Source organism: Dendrobates tinctorius, unplaced genomic scaffold (assembly GCF_039654945.1).
Source record: "Dendrobates tinctorius isolate UK_male_01 unplaced genomic scaffold, ASM3965494v1 ptg000063l, whole genome shotgun sequence".
Lineage (NCBI taxonomy): Eukaryota > Metazoa > Chordata > Amphibia > Anura > Dendrobatidae > Dendrobates > Dendrobates tinctorius.
In genome coordinates, this window is record NW_027361731.1 from 30,601,267 (window position 1) to 30,619,923 (window position 18,657).

Below are 18,657 nucleotides of genomic sequence, written 5' to 3' on the forward strand. Positions count from 1 at the left end.
GAAGAATGTTCTCTGGTCAGATGAGACAAAAGTAAAGCTTTTTGGGCAAAGGCATCAACGCGTTTCACCCTGTTGCGTCTTCCGGTGGTGAAACGCGCGTCGGGGCGCAGGGGACAGCGGCTGGACTGTATAAGCACATTATAAGGTATTATTAATGTCTTTATCTACTTGAAGGTCCTTATTGGGGATGTTGTGAATACACTGGTTGCTCCACCTGTACATTGTATAGTGGAGTGCAGGGGCTAATGCTATACTATGTCTCTATTTACCTAAAGTTCCTTATTGGGATACTATGAATGCAGTAGTCGCTCCACTCGTATATTGCATAGTGGAGTGCAGGGGCTGATGTTATATGCTTCACCTAGCACTGATTAAATCCTTTTTAAATTCCCCATTGTGGGCATTATTTAATAATCAGATAAAATAGTTATATTCTATACTGGTGTATAAGGTATAAACAGGTTTTTCGGTGTTGGGAGAGACTTATGAGATTAATGCTGATTCAATATATGAAGTCATGTACCTTGTTTTATGAAGCCTTAAGGAAGGAGTCATTAGAGATCATATGTGGTAATGATGTATGGTGATTCTTTAGAGATAGTCCGCTGTCTAAGCTAATTGACATTATTTCTAATAGATGCTAATTATGCACTACTAAAAAAATTTCTTTACCTTACATATGGATGTATGTTGTTATGCTATAGATTGATAGGGGACATACTGTTAGGATATTAATCTTTCTTACCTGTTGTCACAGGGTCCTTCTCTGGTATCACACAATCAACAGAGCAAGCGAAGAGTGAACAATTCCAAGACCTTTATTCAGGCAAAAATACGAAAAGGTCCATATTCAGTCCACCACACAAAGGATAAGATAGTCCAGAATAAGAATGCAGTCCAGTATCAGGATAAAATGTCCAGGGAAACGAGATTCCAAAACTCTAGCACCAGAGGATAAAATGGGCCCTTCTCTCTCTGAAGTGCTGTCTGTACACGATCCTGTCCACACCGGAACTGACTTGTCCAGCTGCTGTTCTTCCCCCCACCCCCTTCCTTGTCCAGGGGTAGTCAAACAAGTTGGGGGCGGTTTCCAGGCCTCCCAGAGGAGAACAAAGGGCCTTAGGGATTAATGCACTACAGGGGGTCATCAAGAGACAGATACAGTGAGGCTGTAGACTTACAATGTAATAAGAAAAACACTATGAAAATAACTGGAATTGTTAAAAATAGGAATATACAAAAAATGATATCCACATAACATATCACACCATCACAACCTCTCCCCCCCATAATAAGGGAGCACGCCATGAAGTCTACACAGACCTCTGGCCTGCTCACTTTAGTCCACATTGCTCAGTTATTTATAGTTCCTTGTACAGTGGCAGGGGTAGGTCGGCCTGGGGAGCCTATGGTTCTTCTTGTCGAGACAGTCCATCTGCGTTCTGGTGTTGGCTTCCCCGCTTGTATTGGATGGAGAAGCTGTAGGGTTGTAAGGACAAGCTCCACCGCAGCAATCTTCCATTGTCCCCTGATACGCGATTCAGCCATGTGAGGGGGTTGTGATCTGTAACAATTGTAAAGTCTCTGCCGTACAAGTAGGGCTGCAATTTTTTTAGCGCCCATACGATGGCAAGGCACTCCTTTTCAATAGTGGCATAGGCAACTTCCCGATCCAGTAGTTTCCGACTGGCAAAAGCAACAGGATGTTCTTCTCCGGAGGCGTTCACTTGGCTAAGTACTGCCCCAATCCCAAAGGTGGATGCATCTGCCTGCACGAGGAACCTGCATTTATAATCCGGGGCAGCCAAGACAGGAGCAGTGACGAGGGCAGTCTTTAACGCTGAAAAGGCATCCTCGCATGCCGTCGTCCACGTCACATTCCTAGGCATGTTCTTGCTGGTCAGGTCGGTTAGGGGCTTGGCCAAGGTGCTGAAGTTAGAAACAAATTTGCGATAGTAACCAGCAGTTCCTAAAAATGCAAGTACCTGCTTTTTAGTCTGGGGTCTACACCAGTTGCTAATGGCTTCCACCTTGGCAGGCTCAGGCCTTAGTGTCCCACCCCCTACTCTTTGCCTGAGGTACTGCACCTCAGCCATCCCTATTTGGCACTTATCAGGGCGAATGGTCAGTCCTGCAGTAAGGATACAGTCCAGCACTATGCCCAAGTGTTTAAGATGTTCCTCCCAGGTTGTGCTAAAAATGGTGATGTCGTCTAAGTAAGCACAGGCAAAGTCCTGACATTGTTGTAACAGTTGATCCACCAGTCTCTGGAAAGTAGCGGGGGCAGTTTTCATCCCAAAGGGCATTCCCAGGAACTCATAAAGCCCAAATGGAGTAATGAAGGCTGAGCGCTCCCGAGCGTCCTCCGTTAGGGGTATCTGCCAGTACCCCTTGCTCAAGTCTAACGTGGTCACAAATTGGGCACTGGCCAGACGATCCAATAGATCATCAATCCTGGGCATGGGATAAGCATCACTCTTGGTAGCATCATTTAGTCGTCTGTAATCAGCGCAGAATCGTGTTGTACCATCCTTCTTGGGGACCAGGACGACAGGAGAGGCCCAAGAACTGTGAGATGGCTGAATAACTCCCAGTTGTTTCATCTCCTCCAGTTCGTTCTTTATCATGCCTTGAACAGCCTCTGGAACCCGGTAGGCAGCCTGCTGGATGGGGCGTTGTCCGGGGGTTTCCACATGGTGGCTGGTGAGAGTAGTCTTCCCCGACTTTGAGGAGAAAGCAGCAGCCCTCAGCCTAAGTACGGCGACAATATCGGCCTTTTGTATATCCGATAAATGGGAGCCCAGGGGCACTTGTTCCAGTGATCCTCCCGCTTGGGCAACCTGGAGGAGATCTGGGAGATACTCGTCATCGGCGGTATCACTAGGGGGGTGGCAGACAGCTAGAACAGGCAGAGATCGGTCGTGGTAGTCTTTCAGCATGTTAATGTGGACGGTTTTCTGTCGTCGACCACTAGAGTCCAGGGCAATAACATAGTTAGTGTCATTAATTTTCTTGACAACCTGATAAGGGCCTTCCCACACTGCTTGAAGCTTGTTGGCAGGGGAAGCAGTAATCATGAGCACTTGCTGTCCTTCCGTAAATTCCCGGTTCCTGGCATTACGGTCATACCAGGTTTTTTGTCTGGACTGGGCCATTCGCTGATGTTCTTTAGCGAAGGGAGCTAGCTGGGCGAGACGGTCTCTGAGCTCTAGAACATAGGGAACGATGGGCATTCCGGTATCTGAGATGTCTCCCTCCAAATGTTCTTTCAGAAGAGTGAGAGGCCCACGGACCTTCCGGCTAAACAGTAGTTCGAAGGAAGAGAACCCTGTGGACTCTTGGGGAACCTCCCGATAGGCGAAGAGGAGATGTGGCAGGTACTTTTCCCAGTCTTTTCCAACGTCAACAAAAGCCCTCAGCATATTTTTTAGGGTTCCATTAAAGCATTCACATAGTCCGTTGGTCTGCGGGTGGTATGGGGTGGTGCGAATGGCTCGAACACCACAGGTATGCCATAGGGAGTGGACCAGATCTGACATGAACTGAGTGCCTTGATCCGACAATATTTCACTAGGAAACCCTACCCGAGTAAAGATGGTAACAAGGGCCTCGGCTACCTTTACTGCTGTAATACTGGACAGGGCCACAGCTTCAGGATACCTAGTGGCATAGTCCACCACGGTCAGGATATATTTTTTCTCCGACCTGCTGGGGTGGGCCAGAGGACCTATGATGTCGACGGCTACACGTTGAAATGGTTCCTCAATTATGGGCAGGGATTGCAGGGGTACCTTATGTCGAGCTCCTGGATGCCACATTCGCTGGCACACATCGCAGGTGCGGCAATAATGGGCTACCGACTGCGAGACGCCCGGCCAGTAAAAACTTTGGGTGAGTCTCTTTTCAGTCCTTTTTCTCCCTTGATGCCCAGCCAAGGGGATGTCATGGGCCAGTTGAAGTAGCTGTGCCCTGTACTTCTGAGGGACAATGAGTTGCCTGGTCGTTGCGTCAGGGTTGCCCTGGTCACTGCCCTTTGTTACAAAATAATACAGTCCGTTTTCTCGAAGTGAAGCCATCCCCATTATCTCCCATGTGCCCAGTTTCTGCCTTTCGCCTAAGGGCTGCTAAGGTAGTGTCACCCTCTATTTCTCTCCTAAACTCCTCTCTGTCCCAAGACTCTCCCAATGTAGTAGCAGCGAAAGTATTGCTTACCGACTCTGATGCGGTTCGTGGTGGTAGCTCCCCGGTGGGGTCCAGATGACGTAGTGCTTGAAGGGCCTGTAGTCGGGTGACTGCTCCCACAAATTGGCACTGTAACTCCCCAATGTCGTTCCCAAGGAGGATATCTGCAGGAAGTCCTCCCATATCTCCAATCCAACACAGTTTTTCTACACAACCATAATCCAAATGCACAGAAGCTCGCTGTATATATTTGCGGGAACCCCCCTGCCAGGACAATGGGAATTCCCGGACCCTGGTAAATTGCCTCGGGTCGAACCACACGGGGGTCAGCGATAGTCAAGAATGCCCCCGTGTCTCTAAATCCTGACACTTTGTATCCATCAATAAAGACATCCTGCAGGTGGCGTTGCCGTTGCTCTGAGTAGCTAAAGGACAGAGGCCGGAGTCCGTATACTCCAGGAGGGGTATCTGTGGTGCCGTGGTCGGTGGTCCACTCTGGTGGGGGTGGTGGTAGCTCTTCCTCAGGTGTGGTGGAATGTACAAGATGCACTGGACGAGGTGGGGCTGCGTGGGGCTCCCTCCGAATCCTGGAGGGACAGCCAGACTGCAAATGTCCAGGTTGCCCACACCCATAACACCTCCTCTCTGTGATACCCCCAGGTCGGGGTCGGAACTGTTGGGGCCTAGGATTGTGAGGCGTGATTGTCATCGGCTTGCGACTAGGTGGAAGGGCAGATATAATTGGAGGGGGACGGGACCCGGGAGCAGGCCGTAGTTCATTGTCCAGAAGCCTCCTCCGTTGCGGCCGGATAGTAAGGGCTTCATCGGCCAGGGCTGCAGCTCTATCCACGGTACACGGCGTGCGCTCCCAGACCCATTCCCGTACCTCTGCAGGGCACTTGGCAAGAAACTGTTCTATAAGGAACGCCTGTATAACATCTTCCACAGTAAAGGCGTTTTCTGCTTCCAGCCATCTCCGACATGCCTCGGACATCTTATGTGCATACATCCTAAACGATCCCCCCGTGGTGCATGTGAGGTCTCGGAACTTGGCCCTATATGAGTCAGGGGTGATAGCATGGTAATCCAGGATAGTCCGCTTTACAATGTTATAATCCCGATTCCGCAGTGCATCAATGGTTCAGTAAGCCTCCGCCATGCTTCCGTTCAGGAGCCCCACTAACAAACGCATCCAGCTCGAGTGGGGCACCTCCAACACAGCACACTCCTGCTCAAAGTCTTTGAAGAACCCCTCCACATCTCCAGAAGCCTCATCAAATGGCTTAAACTCTGTCCGGGTAATCCGTACAGGCTCCCGGATTGTTGGGGTTACACTCCACATTGCGTTACTCCCTTTTTCAAGCTCCATTGCTTCCTGTCTCCGCTGTGCCCGGCGGGCAGCCTCCTCCTTGTACTCCTGAGAGACGCCGGGGCCCAGAACCGCCATCTCTTCTTCACACCACACCAACCACTGGCTTTTCTAGATGGGGATCCCTGTCTCCAGTGCTCGTCCTTCAGACATCTGGGAGGAGGTGGCCAGGCTAGCGCCCACCAGTAGATCGATTAAGGCCTCTTTAGTCAGTCCCTGGTAGTTCAGGCCCAGGTCTCTGGCTCTCTCCTGTAAACTGCATACAGTCCAATTTCTGTACTCACTCTGTGGGTGATTCTCCATTGGGTGACGCTCTGTTGATCCCACCGCTGCCACCAGTTGTCACAGGGTCCTTCTCTGGTATCACACAATCAACAGAGCAAGCGAAGAGTGAACAATTCCAAGACCTTTATTCAGGCAAAAATACGAAAAGGTCCATATTCAGTCCACCACACAAAGGATAAGATAGTCCAGAATAAGAATGCAGTCCAGTATCAGGATAAAATGTCCAGGGAAACGAGATTCCAAAACTCTAGCACCAGAGGATAAAATGGGCCCTTCTCTCTCTGAAGTGCTGTCTGTACACGATCCTGTCCACACTGGAACTGACTTGTCCAGCTGCTGTTCTTCCCCCCCACCCCCTTCCTTGTCCAGGGGTAGTCAAACAAGTTGGGGGCGGTTTCCAGGCCTCCCAGAGGAGAACAAAGGGCCTTAGGGATTAATGCACTACAGGGGGTCATCCAGAGACAGATACAGTGAGGCTGTAGACTTACAATGTAATAAGAAAAACACTATGAAAATAACTGGAATTGTTAAAAATAGGAATATACAAAAAATGATATCCACATAACATATCACACCATCACACCTGTGCAATACGTCAATAAGATAATGCTGCAGTCCCCTTTTTTGGGGTATTTTTGTAATTATGGGTATGTGGCCCTTTTAATGTATACTGATTTTTCTAATAAAAATAATTTTAATCTAATGGTTTGGTTCATTCTTTATGGTGAGCTCACTTTGTGGCCATCATAGTGTGTTTTCTGCCTTGTCTTGAAGTGTCATTCTGTATATTTTGGACACATTGTTGTAATACCAACAAATTTTGCAGCATAATGTAGGGCCCAGTGTGAGAAAGCTGGATCTCCCTCAGAGGTCATGGGTCTTCCAGCAGGACAATGACCCAAAACACACTTCAAAAAGCACTAGAAAATGGTTTGAGAGAAAGCACTGGAGACTTCTAAGGTGGCCAGCAATGAGTCCAGACCTGAATCCCATAGAACACCTGTGGAGAGATCTAAAAATGGCAGTTTGGAGAAGGCACCCTTCTAATATCAGGAACCTGGAGCAGTTTGCCAAGGAAGAATGGTCAAATTCCAGCAGAGCATTGTAAGAAACTCATTGATGGTTACCGGAAGCGGTTGGTCGCAGATATTTTGGCTAAAGGTTGTGCAACCAAGTATTAGGCTGAGGGTGCCAATACTTTTGTCTGACCCATTTTTGGAGTTTTGTGTGAAATGATCAATGTTTTGCTTTTTGCTTCATTCTGTTTTTTTTTTTCATTTAAGACAAATTAAATGAAGATAATACCAAAGAATTTGTGTTTGCAATCATTTTCAGGAAGAAACTGAGTATTATCTGACAGAATTGCAGGGGTGTCAATACTTTTGGCCACAATTGTATGGGGCCCATTATACTGTATGGAGCAATATATGGGGCTCATTATACTGTATAGAGCAATATATGGGGCTCATTATACAGTATGAAGCATTATATGGGGCCCATTATTCTGTATGGAGCAATATATGGGGCTCATTATACTGTATAGAGCAATATATGGGGCTCATACTGTATGGAGCGTTATATGGGGCTCATTATACTATATGGAACATTATATGGGGCCCATTATTCTGTAAGGAGCATTATATGTGGCTCATACTGTATGGACTATTATATGGGGACCATTGTACTGTATGGAGCATTATATGAGGCTCATTATACTTTATGGAGCATTATATGGGGCTAAATATTATGTATGGAGCATTATATGGGGACCATTGTACTGTATGGAACATTATATGGGGCTCATATAATATGAAACAATATATGGGGCCCATTATACAGGATGGAGCATTATATTGGGCCCTTAATACTGTATGGAGTATTATATGGGGCCATTATACTGTATGGAGTATTATATGGGGCCATTATACTGTATGGAGCATTGTATGGGGCCATTATTGTTGTGAGTTCTTTTTTCCCCTTCACCATTGAGGTCTGATGAACTCCCTCCTCTAGTGGAGGAAGGTAGTGTGACAGATTACCAAACACCTGGGCAGCTAGATGATGACTGGGTGGCTGGAATTGAGGACCGGATATAAGGCTGCCGACGCCCTTCTTCCTGGCTGGTGATTTTCCTGCTGGATTCTTGGAGACCAGTCTGATTCCTGAATCTCAAAGCTAAGTTTTTCTGCTCTGCTTTGTACTCTTCAGTTTTGTTTTGCCTTGTTTTATGGGAATTCTGCCATCCCCGGCCGGGGGTGAGCTGAATTCCATTTTTGTCTCTGTTCTGTTGATATTTTGCTCTGTCTTCAGAATATACCCGAGTTCTGATATAGTCTTTTGAAGCCTAGCGACTTCAGGGCCTGTTTTTCCTATCAGTCGGTTGGCTCATTTTGATAGGGTTTTTGCGGATGGCAGACAGCAGCTTTCCTATCATGTCCTTTGTAGTTAGGTTGAGCAAATGATGGGGCCCAAGCTATCTTTCTATCTGTGTTAGTGTTTTCATCTTGCTTCACCGTCATTATGTGTTGGGGACTGCCTATTGCTTTGGGGTCTGCTCTGGGGCAGTTTAGCTTTTCCCCTTTCTGTCTTTAGGCTATATAGTCCTCCGGCTGTGATCGAGGGGTCTAGGGCACCGTAGGAACCCCCCACGGCTACTGCTATTTGTTGTGGATTTTCAGTCTAAAGTGCTCCTGTAGAAACTACACACCATGTAACTCCAGATCAGCAATTGTCCTCCAGAGCTGCACTCACTATTCTGCTGGTGCAGTCACTGTGTACATACATTACATTACTGATCCTGAGTTACATCCTGTATTATACTCCAGAGCTACACTCACTGTTCTGCTGGTGCAGTCACTGTGTACATACATTACTGATCCTGAGTTACATCCTGTATTATACCCCAAAGCTGCACTCACTATTCTGCTGGTGCAATCATACAAGCTGGAAGACTTTAATTACAAAATGTTTTATTTTTCACCTTTAATCTTACAATGTAAACTTATAATTAAATGTGGAGCCCCTGGAGGAGATGACCAGGGGGGAGAGGGGCAGGACCCCAGTCAGTGGAGTTACCCCTTAACACCATCAGGCACAGATCACCTTTAACTGCCCAAATACTACAGTTCAGGGGCAGAAAGAAAAGGGAGAGATAAAACACAGGTCACAGTCACCGTCCCCCTGGAGGCATTGGGGGGCAGCAGGAAGAACAAATATAAGGGCGGGGCACAGAAATATAAAACTATGTACAGAGACACAGATTCACAGTATGTACAGAGGAGGGCGCCATCACATGCAGATGGGACCACTAAGTGCTCAGAAGTTGAAGGTGGAGTGCGTGCCAGTGGAGACCTGGAAGTTGTAGCCGTCGCTGGTGGCTTCTGGGGCCAGAGTTTCCTCCTCACCCTCCTGCAGGGAAGGAAGGGTTAACAATCCATCCACCATGCAGACCCCCGTGGTGATCCCCCCCACACTCACCTCTGTGGAGAAGTATTTCTCGATGAGCGCGGCGGACGCCTGGTACACCTGCTCGTTCTCGTGGGACTGCAGGGCCTCAATCTGGTCCAGGCCGCCGCACTCCTCCACCATGAGGCACAGCTTCTCAGTCTCCCCGAGCTTCTCCGCAGCCTGCAGAATAAGATGGGGGGGGGGAGGGGGGGGGGGGGGTTACATGGATCCAGCCTGGGGGGGCTGCAGTCACCAAGGACCAGGGCAGGGGGAGCACGTACCGTGAAGATGTTGGTGAAAGCATCCAGGATAACCAGCACCGTCTTACTGTCCTTGGTGGAGAGGAGGCTGCTGAGAGGCTCCATCACCCCGCACTGAACTAGGTAGATGATCTGCTCCATGGTACCACCACTCGTGTAGTTGGTGATCGCCCACACCGCTTCCTTCTGCGTCTTAAAGTCACCCTGAAGGAAGAGTCAGAGTCAAAACTTCTGTAAGAGGGTCCTGGGCTCAGACAAGGGAGAGCAGCCGCCCACAGCGTTACGCCAGACCCACCTTCCTGAGGACGTCCACCAGGTAGGGGACAAGCCCATGGTTGACCACCTCTTGGATCTGGTCCTGGCGCCCGGCCGTAATGTTGGACAGGGTCCAGGCAGCTTCTTTCTGGATGTTGTTCTTGTGGTGGGTGAGGAGGTCGGGGAAGACCGCGAGGGCGCCCGCCTCCAGGACTATCTGGGTCTGCTCATCTGTGCCAGTCACTATGTTCCCCACTGTCCTGAGACAGGGAGTCTGTAGAAGAGGCAGCACATTATATCATGGAACTACAACTCACAGAAGGCCCAAATCCCACCCACCAGTACTCACCACTATGGTCAGCTCGTTGCACCCCAGCAGCTGCACCACCCTGGGGACCAGCCCCGTCTGCACCACCACGTCGATGCGGTCGTTTGCCCCGTCGGTGAGGTAGGAGACAGCCCAGCAGGTGTCGGCCAGGACCTCACGGTCATCGTGGTGCATCAGTCGGAGCAGGGTGGGCAGGATGAGCCGCACAGCGTCCAGTGGAGGCGCGGGGTTCTTGTTCCGGCACAGGTTGGACAGGGTCCAGGTGACGTTACGTAGATACCCGGTCTGGAGACAAAGAGGGCGTCAGGTGGAAGAAGGGGCGCAAAGACTTACCACAGGTCCGGAGATCCTGGCTCACCGGCAGAGAAGACAGGTCTGGGATTGCCAGCAGCGCCAACAGAGGCTCCACCGCACCGTGCTTAATCACCAGGTCTCTGTAGGCTGAGCCGTCACCTGCAGGAGGGTGTAATGCATTACTTCCAATGTAGAGGCGCTGCAGCAGCCACCTCCAAGGGTGCAGCAGTAGAGCCTCACCTGCAATGTTACCCAGGGCCCACACAGCCTGCTCGCTGATGTGCGGGTGAGGGGAGGCCAGCAGGGAGATGAAGGCCGGCACCGCCCCGCCATCCACCACCGCCTTGGTCTGGTCAGAGTTACCGGACGCGATGTTGGTCAGCGCCCACGAGGCCTCGAACTGGATGGGGCTGCAGTCAGCGTGGCCCAGGAAAGACACCAGCGTGGGGATCAGGCCAGCCTGGATGATGCGGTCGATGGGAGGCTCCCGCTCCCTGGACAGAAGCTTCCTGCGGATGCGGGGCACAAAGTAAGCTCAATGGTGACACCTCCAGAGCCAGCTCCTTACATTTGACTGACAAAAGGTTCCCCTATTCAAGGGTCAGTCTCACCTGGCAGCTTGCGTGGCCTGCAGCTGGAGGTCGATGCCCGGGCCAGACACCAGGTGGACGATCTCCTCCACCGTCCACTGAGCAGAGTTCTAGAAGGTGGGCAAGAACGAGTCAGAGCGCAGCAGTGAGGACAGGCACTACCACCAGCCCGGAAGTGAACTACCACCCCCTGCATGGACAGGCACTACCACCAGCCCAGAAGTGAACTACCACCCCCTGCATGGACAGGCACTACCACCAGCCCAGAAGTGAACTACCACCCCCTGCATGGACAGGCACTACCACCAGCCCAGAAGTGAACTACCACCCCCTGCATGGACAGGCACTACCACCAGCCCAGAAGTGAACTACCACCCCCTGCATGGACAGGCACTACCACCAGCCCAGAAGTGAACTACCACCCCCTGCATGGACAGGCACTACCACCAGCCCAGAAGTGAACTACCACCCCCTGCATGGACAGGCACTACCACCAGCCCAGAAGTGAACTACCACCCCCTGCATGGACAGGCACTACCACCAGCCCAGAAGTGAACTACCACCCCCTGCATGGACAGGCACTACCACCAGCCTGGAAGTGAACTACCACCCCCTGCATGGACAGGCACTACCACCAGCCTGGAAGTGAACTACCACCCCCTGCAAGGACAGGCACTACCACCAGCCCAGAAGAGAACTACCACCCCCTGCATGGACAGGCACTACCACCAGCCCGGAAGAGAACTACCACCCCCTGCATGGACAGGCACTACCACCAGCCCGGAAGAGAACTACCACCCCCTGCATGGACAGGCACTACCACCAGCCCGGAAGAGAACTACCACCCCCTGCATGGACAGGCACTACCACCAGCCCAGAAGAGAACTACTGCCACCAGCATGGATTGGCACTATGGATGGTAGTCACAGACCTGCGGCGTGTCCGGCACCACGTTATGGACCCATGACCAAGCTTTGCAGAACTGACAGTGTGGGGTCTGCAGTAGACCCCCAGCACCATCCCTTAGACACCTCCTCCCAGGACAGTGTTCACATGATGCAGTTAGCACAGAACTATTCTCAGGCACCCGATGCATTATGGCGGCCAGAGATGTGCCCCCTCACACCTGTTATTTGTCTCCGGCACAGCCGACTACAGCCCCTAGCCGGCGCTCACCTGCCCGTTCTGGCTCTTTTCCTGCAGGGGGGACGTGGGCTCGTCAGGGAAGGCGCTAACGTTCCTCCTCTTCAGCAGCTGGTCGTCCTTCTTGGCCTTGCGGAGCTCCACGTTCACCTCCACCCTGCGACGCCGCATCTCCTAGGGAGGGCAGAAGGGTCAGGGCCCAGCCCTACAACTCCCACCCTCCACCCCAGGTGGGTGCACTCACCGATGAGTCCTTGCCCTTGTTCTTGAAGCGGTTCAGGCGGGCGAAGTTCTCATTGTTAGACATGGCAACAGCACGGGGTTAAAGCGGGATCAGTAAACAGTGCACCTGTCAGGAGAGACTGTGGGATGAGGATGGCACAAATGAGACCCCTGACCCACCCCCACCGAAGATGACCGCCAGCACAAGTGAGACCCCTGACCCACCCCCACCGAACATGACCGCCAGCACAAGTGAGACCCCTGACCCACCGATACCGCCACTGAACAAAACTGCAGGCACAGACAAGACCTCCGACCCACCGATACCGCCACCGAACAGGACCGCCGGCACAAGTGAGACCCCCGACCCACCGAACAGGACGACCGACCCACCGAGGCCGCCACTGAACAGGGGCCACCAGCACAAACAAAACCCCCAACGCATTGGGGCCACAAACCTAACAGGACTGCCAGCACAGACAAGACCCCCAACCCACCGGTACCACCAGCAGACAAGACCCCCAACCCACCGGTACCACCACTGAACACAACAGTGGGCACAGACGAGACCCCCAACCCACTGGGGCCACCACTTAAGACAGCCAGCACAGACAAACCCCTGACCCACTGTTTCCGCCACTGAACAGGACCACCAGCCCAATAGGACCAAACAAGACCGCCAGCCCCCAAACCCCCACGTCAGTTAACAAAGACACCCATAGATACAATACCATAACAAAAGGTGACAAACTGGAGAACCGGGGGCCCCTGATGTGCGGCTCCTGGGGGCCCTCACTGGTCATTACCACCACTACATGGGGCAGGAAGAGGCGGCCGCTGCCCGTACAGGAAGGACGCCCCCAGCTCCTCACTGGTAACAGGCAGAGACCCCCCAGATACAGGGGTCCCTGCACCACGCGATCACCCCAGACATGACGTCATCAGATAAACCCTCAGCGGAGCCCAGAGTTGGTAAAGGGTTAACGTTCGGAGACAGCCGTTACCGCGGGACTACAAGTCCCATCAAAAAAGCGGGAGCTCGGGCTCTGCAGTCCGCCGTACACCACCGCCGCCCCGGGCCCCCAGGAGCCGGCGCCGATCCTCCGCCACACGTGCTCTCACCTCGCCGCCTCACTCCGGAATGTAACGTGGTCCCGGCAGCCGCGAGTTTAAATGTCAGGGCGAGCTGAGCGCTGATTGGTCCGTTCGAGAGACATTGGCGCGCTCATTGGTCCGTTCAAAAGAAGCCGGCTCAGATCGCGCGAGCTTAACCTCTTGAGCCCCGACTACAACTCAGTGCTGAGCATGAGCAGACTGTCAGCAAGAAGAAAGCGAGAGACGGCAAAGAAGACAAGGAAGGGGGGCTGTGTACAGGGACCTACAGAGCATGTCCGATCACCGGCAGAGCATGTCCGATCACCGGCAGAGCATGTCCGATCACCGGCAGAGCATGTCCGATCACCGGCAGAGCATGTCCGATCACCGGCAGAGCATGTCCGATCACCGGCAGAGCATGTCCGATCACCGGCAGAGCTTGTCCGATCACCGGCAGAGCATGCCCGATCACCGGCAGATTGTGTCCGATCACCGGCAGATTGTGTCCGATCACCGGCAGAGCATGTCCGATCACCGGCAGAGCATGTCCGATCACCGGCAGAGCATGTCCGATCACCGGCAGAGCATGTCCGATCACCGGCAGAGCATGTCCGATCACCGGCAGAGCATGTCCGATCACCGGCAGAGCATGTCCGATCACCGGCAGAGCATGTCCGATCACCGGCAGAGCTTGTCCGATCACCGGCAGATTGTGTCCGATCACCGGCAGATTGTGTCCGATCACCGGCAGAGCATGTCCGATCACCGGCAGAGCATGTCCGATCACCGGCAGAGCATGTCCGATCACCGGCAGAGCATGTCCGATCACCGGCAGAGCATGTCCGATCACCGGCAGAGCATGTCCGATCACCGGCAGAGCTTGTCCGATCACCGGCAGAGCATGTCCGATCACCGGCAGATTGTGTCCGATCACCGGCAGATTGTGTCCGATCACCGGCAGATTGTGTCCGATCACCGGCAGAGCATGTCCGATCACCGGCAGATTGTGTCCGATCACCGGCAGATTGTGTCCGATCACCGGCAGATTGTGTCCGATCACCGGCAGAGCATGTCCGATCACCGGCAGAGCATGTCCGATCACCGGCAGAGCATGTCCGATCACCGGCAGAGCATGTCCGATCACCGGCAGAGCTTGTCCGATCACCGGCAGAGCATGCCCGATCACCGGCAGATTGTGTCCGATCACCGGCAGATTGTGTCCGATCACCGGCAGAGCATGTCCGATCACCGGCAGAGCATGTCCGATCACCGGCAGAGCATGTCCGATCACCGGCAGAGCATGTCCGATCACCGGCAGAGCATGTCCGATCACCGGCAGAGCATGTCCGATCACCGGCAGAGCATGTCCGATCACCGGCAGAGCTTGTCCGATCACCGGCAGATTGTGTCCGATCACCGGCAGATTGTGTCCGATCACCGGCAGAGCATGTCCGATCACCGGCAGAGCATGTCCGATCACCGGCAGAGCATGTCCGATCACCGGCAGAGCATGTCCGATCACCGGCAGAGCATGTCCGATCACCGGCAGAGCATGTCCGATCACCGGCAGAGCTTGTCCGATCACCGGCAGAGCATGTCCGATCACCGGCAGATTGTGTCCGATCACCGGCAGATTGTGTCCGATCACCGGCAGAGCATGTCCGATCACCGGCAGAGCATGTCCGATCACCGGCAGAGCTTGTCCGATCACCGGCAGAGCATGTCCGATCACCGGCAGATTGTGTCCGATCACCGGCAGATTGTGTCCGATCACCGGCAGAGCATGTCCGATCACCGGCAGAGCATGTCCGATCACCGGCAGAGCATGTCCGATCACCGGCAGAGCATGTCCGATCACCGGCAGAGCTTGTCCGATCACCGGCAGAGCATGTCCGATCACCGGCAGAGCATGTCCGATCACCGGCAGATTGTGTCCGATCACCGGCAGAGCATGCCCGATCACCGGCAGAGCATGTCCGATCACCGGCAGATTGTGTCCGATCACCGGCAGAGCATGTCCGATCACCGGCAGAGCTTGTCCCATCACCGGCAGATTGTGTCCGATCACCGACAGAGCATGTCCGATCACCGGCAGAGCATGTCCGATCACCGGCAGAGCTTGTCCCATCACCGGCAGATTGTGCCCGATCACCGGCAGATTGTGCCCGACCACGGCAGATTGTGTCCGATCACCGACAGAGCATGTCCGATCACCGGCAGAGCATGTCCGATCACCGGCAGAGCATGCCCGATCACCGGCAGATTGTGTCCGATCACCGGCAGATTGTGTCCGATCACCGGCAGAGCATGTCCGATCACCGGCAGAGCATGTCCGATCACCGGCAGAGCATGTCCGATCACCGGCAGAGCATGTCCGATCACCGGCAGAGCATGTCCGATCACCGGCAGAGCATGTCCGATCACCGGCAGAGCATGTCCGATCACCGGCAGAGCTTGTCCGATCACCGGCAGATTGTGTCCGATCACCGGCAGATTGTGTCCGATCACCGGCAGAGCATGTCCGATCACCGGCAGAGCATGTCCGATCACCGGCAGAGCATGTCCGATCACCGGCAGAGCATGTCCGATCACCGGCAGAGCATGTCCGATCACCGGCAGAGCATGTCCGATCACCGGCAGAGCTTGTCCGATCACCGGCAGAGCATGTCCGATCACCGGCAGATTGTGTCCGATCACCGGCAGATTGTGTCCGATCACCGGCAGAGCATGTCCGATCACCGGCAGAGCATGTCCGATCACCGGCAGAGCATGTCCGATCACCGGCAGAGCATGTCCGATCACCGGCAGAGCTTGTCCGATCACCGGCAGAGCATGCCCGATCACCGGCAGATTGTGTCCGATCACCGGCAGATTGTGTCCGATCACCGGCAGAGCATGTCCGATCACCGGCAGAGCATGTCCGATCACCGGCAGAGCATGTCCGATCACCGGCAGAGCATGTCCGATCACCGGCAGAGCATGTCCGATCACCGGCAGAGCATGTCCGATCACCGGCAGAGCATGTCCGATCACCGGCAGAGCTTGTCCGATCACCGGCAGATTGTGTCCGATCACCGGCAGATTGTGTCCGATCACCGGCAGAGCATGTCCGATCACCGGCAGAGCATGTCCGATCACCGGCAGAGCATGTCCGATCACCGGCAGAGCATGTCCGATCACCGGCAGAGCATGTCCGATCACCGGCAGAGCATGTCCGATCACCGGCAGAGCTTGTCCGATCACCGGCAGAGCATGTCCGATCACCGGCAGATTGTGTCCGATCACCGGCAGATTGTGTCCGATCACCGGCAGAGCATGTCCGATCACCGGCAGAGCATGTCCGATCACCGGCAGAGCTTGTCCGATCACCGGCAGAGCATGTCCGATCACCGGCAGATTGTGTCCGATCACCGGCAGATTGTGTCCGATCACCGGCAGAGCATGTCCGATCACCGGCAGAGCATGTCCGATCACCGGCAGAGCATGTCCGATCACCGGCAGAGCATGTCCGATCACCGGCAGAGCTTGTCCGATCACCGGCAGAGCATGTCCGATCACCGGCAGAGCATGTCCGATCACCGGCAGATTGTGTCCGATCACCGGCAGAGCATGCCCGATCACCGGCAGAGCATGTCCGATCACCGGCAGATTGTGTCCGATCACCGGCAGAGCATGTCCGATCACCGGCAGAGCTTGTCCCATCACCGGCAGATTGTGTCCGATCACCGACAGAGCATGTCCGATCACCGGCAGAGCATGTCCGATCACCGGCAGAGCTTGTCCCATCACCGGCAGATTGTGCCCGATCACCGGCAGATTGTGCCCGACCACGGCAGATTGTGTCCGATCACCGACAGAGCATGCCCGATCACCGGCAGAGCATGCCCGATCACCGGCAGATTGTGTCCGATCACCGGCAGAGTATGTCCGATCACCGGCAGAGCATGTCCGATCACCGGCAGAGCATGTCCGATCACCGGCAGAGCATGTCCGATCACCGGCAGAGCATGTCCGATCACCGGCAGATTGTGTCCGATCACCGGCAGAGCATGTCCGATCACCGGCAGAGCTTGTCCCATCACCGGCAGATTGTGTCCGATCACCGGCAGAGCTTGTCCGATCACCGGCAGAGCTTGTCCCATCACCGGCAGATTGTGCCCGATCACCGGCAGATTGTGCCCAACCACGGCAGATTGTGTCCGATCACCGACAGAGCATGCCCGATCACCGGCAGAGCATGCCCGATCACCGGCAGAGCATGCCCGATCACCGGCAGATTGTGTCCGATCACCGGCAGAGCATGTCCGATCACCGGCAGAGCATGCCCGATCACCGGCAGAGCATGTCCCATCACCGGCAGATTGTGTCCGATCACCGGCAGAGCTTGTCCGATCACCGGCAGAGCTTGTCCCATCACCGGCAGATTGTGCCCGATCACCGGCAGATTGTGCCCGACCACGGCAGATTGTGTCCGATCACCGGCAGAGCTTGTCCCATCACCGGCAGAGCTTGTCCGATCACCGGCAGAGCTTGTCCGATCACCGGCAGAGCTTGTCCCATCACCGGCAGATTGTGCCCGATCACCGGCAGATTGTGCCCGACCACGGCAGATTGTGTCCGATCACCGACAGAGCATGCCCGATCACCGGCAGAGCATGCCCGATCACCGGCAGAGCATGCCCGATCACCGGCAGATTGTGTCCGATCACCGGCAGAGCATGTCCGATCACCGGCAGAGCATGCCCGATCACCGGCAGAGCATGCCCGATCACCGGCAGATTGTGTCCGATCACCGACAGAGCATGCCCGATCACCGACAGATTGTGTCCGATCACCGGCAGAGCATGCCCGATCACCGGCAGATTGTGTCCGATCACCGACAGAGCATGCCCGATCACCGACAGATTGTGTCCGATCACCGGCAGAGCATGCCCGATCACCGGCAGACTGTGTCCGATCACCGACAGAGCATGCCCGATCACCGGCAGATTGTGTCCGATCACCGGCAGAGCATGCCCGATCACCGGCAGATTGTGTCCGATCACCGGCAGAGCAAGCCCGATCACCGGCAGATTGTGTCCGATCACCGGCAGAGCAAGCCCGATCACCGGCAGATTGTGTCCGATCACCGGCAGATTGTGTCCGATCACCGGCAGAGCATGCCCGATCACCGGCAGATTGTGTCCG

The 18,657-nt window shown here is 54.1% G+C and overlaps 1 protein-coding gene across 1 annotated transcript; it reads right to left on the reverse strand.

The window, feature by feature from the left end:
- Positions 1-8,788: 8,788 nt before the first annotated feature.
- Positions 8,789-12,536, reverse strand: KPNA2 (karyopherin subunit alpha 2). Its single transcript, XM_073579795.1, has 10 exons — positions 12,398-12,536; positions 12,187-12,327; positions 11,032-11,120; positions 10,661-10,929; positions 10,485-10,579; positions 10,148-10,411; positions 9,839-10,072; positions 9,565-9,747; positions 9,314-9,463; positions 8,789-9,244 (listed from the first exon to the last, which is right to left on the reverse strand). Exons 1-10 carry the CDS (start codon positions 12,458-12,460, stop codon positions 9,152-9,154), a joined length of 1,581 nt encoding a protein of 526 aa, XP_073435896.1. The 5' UTR covers positions 12,461-12,536; the 3' UTR covers positions 8,789-9,151.
- Between the last annotated feature and the right edge of the window lie 6,121 nt (positions 12,537-18,657).

Excerpts from the sequence above, each read along its gene's own strand:
- KPNA2 (XM_073579795.1), bottom strand. The coding sequence starts at position 12,460 with ATGTCTAACAATGAGAACTTCGCCCGCCTGAACCGCTTCAAGAACAAG. Across the intron at positions 11,121-12,186 it reads AAAAGAGCCAGAACGGGCAG|AACTCTGCTCAGTGGACGGT; the intron begins GTGAGCGCCGGC and ends CCCACCTTCTAG. Across the intron at positions 10,580-10,660 it reads GGCCCTGGGTAACATTGCAG|GTGACGGCTCAGCCTACAGA; the intron begins GTGAGGCTCTAC and ends ACCCTCCTGCAG.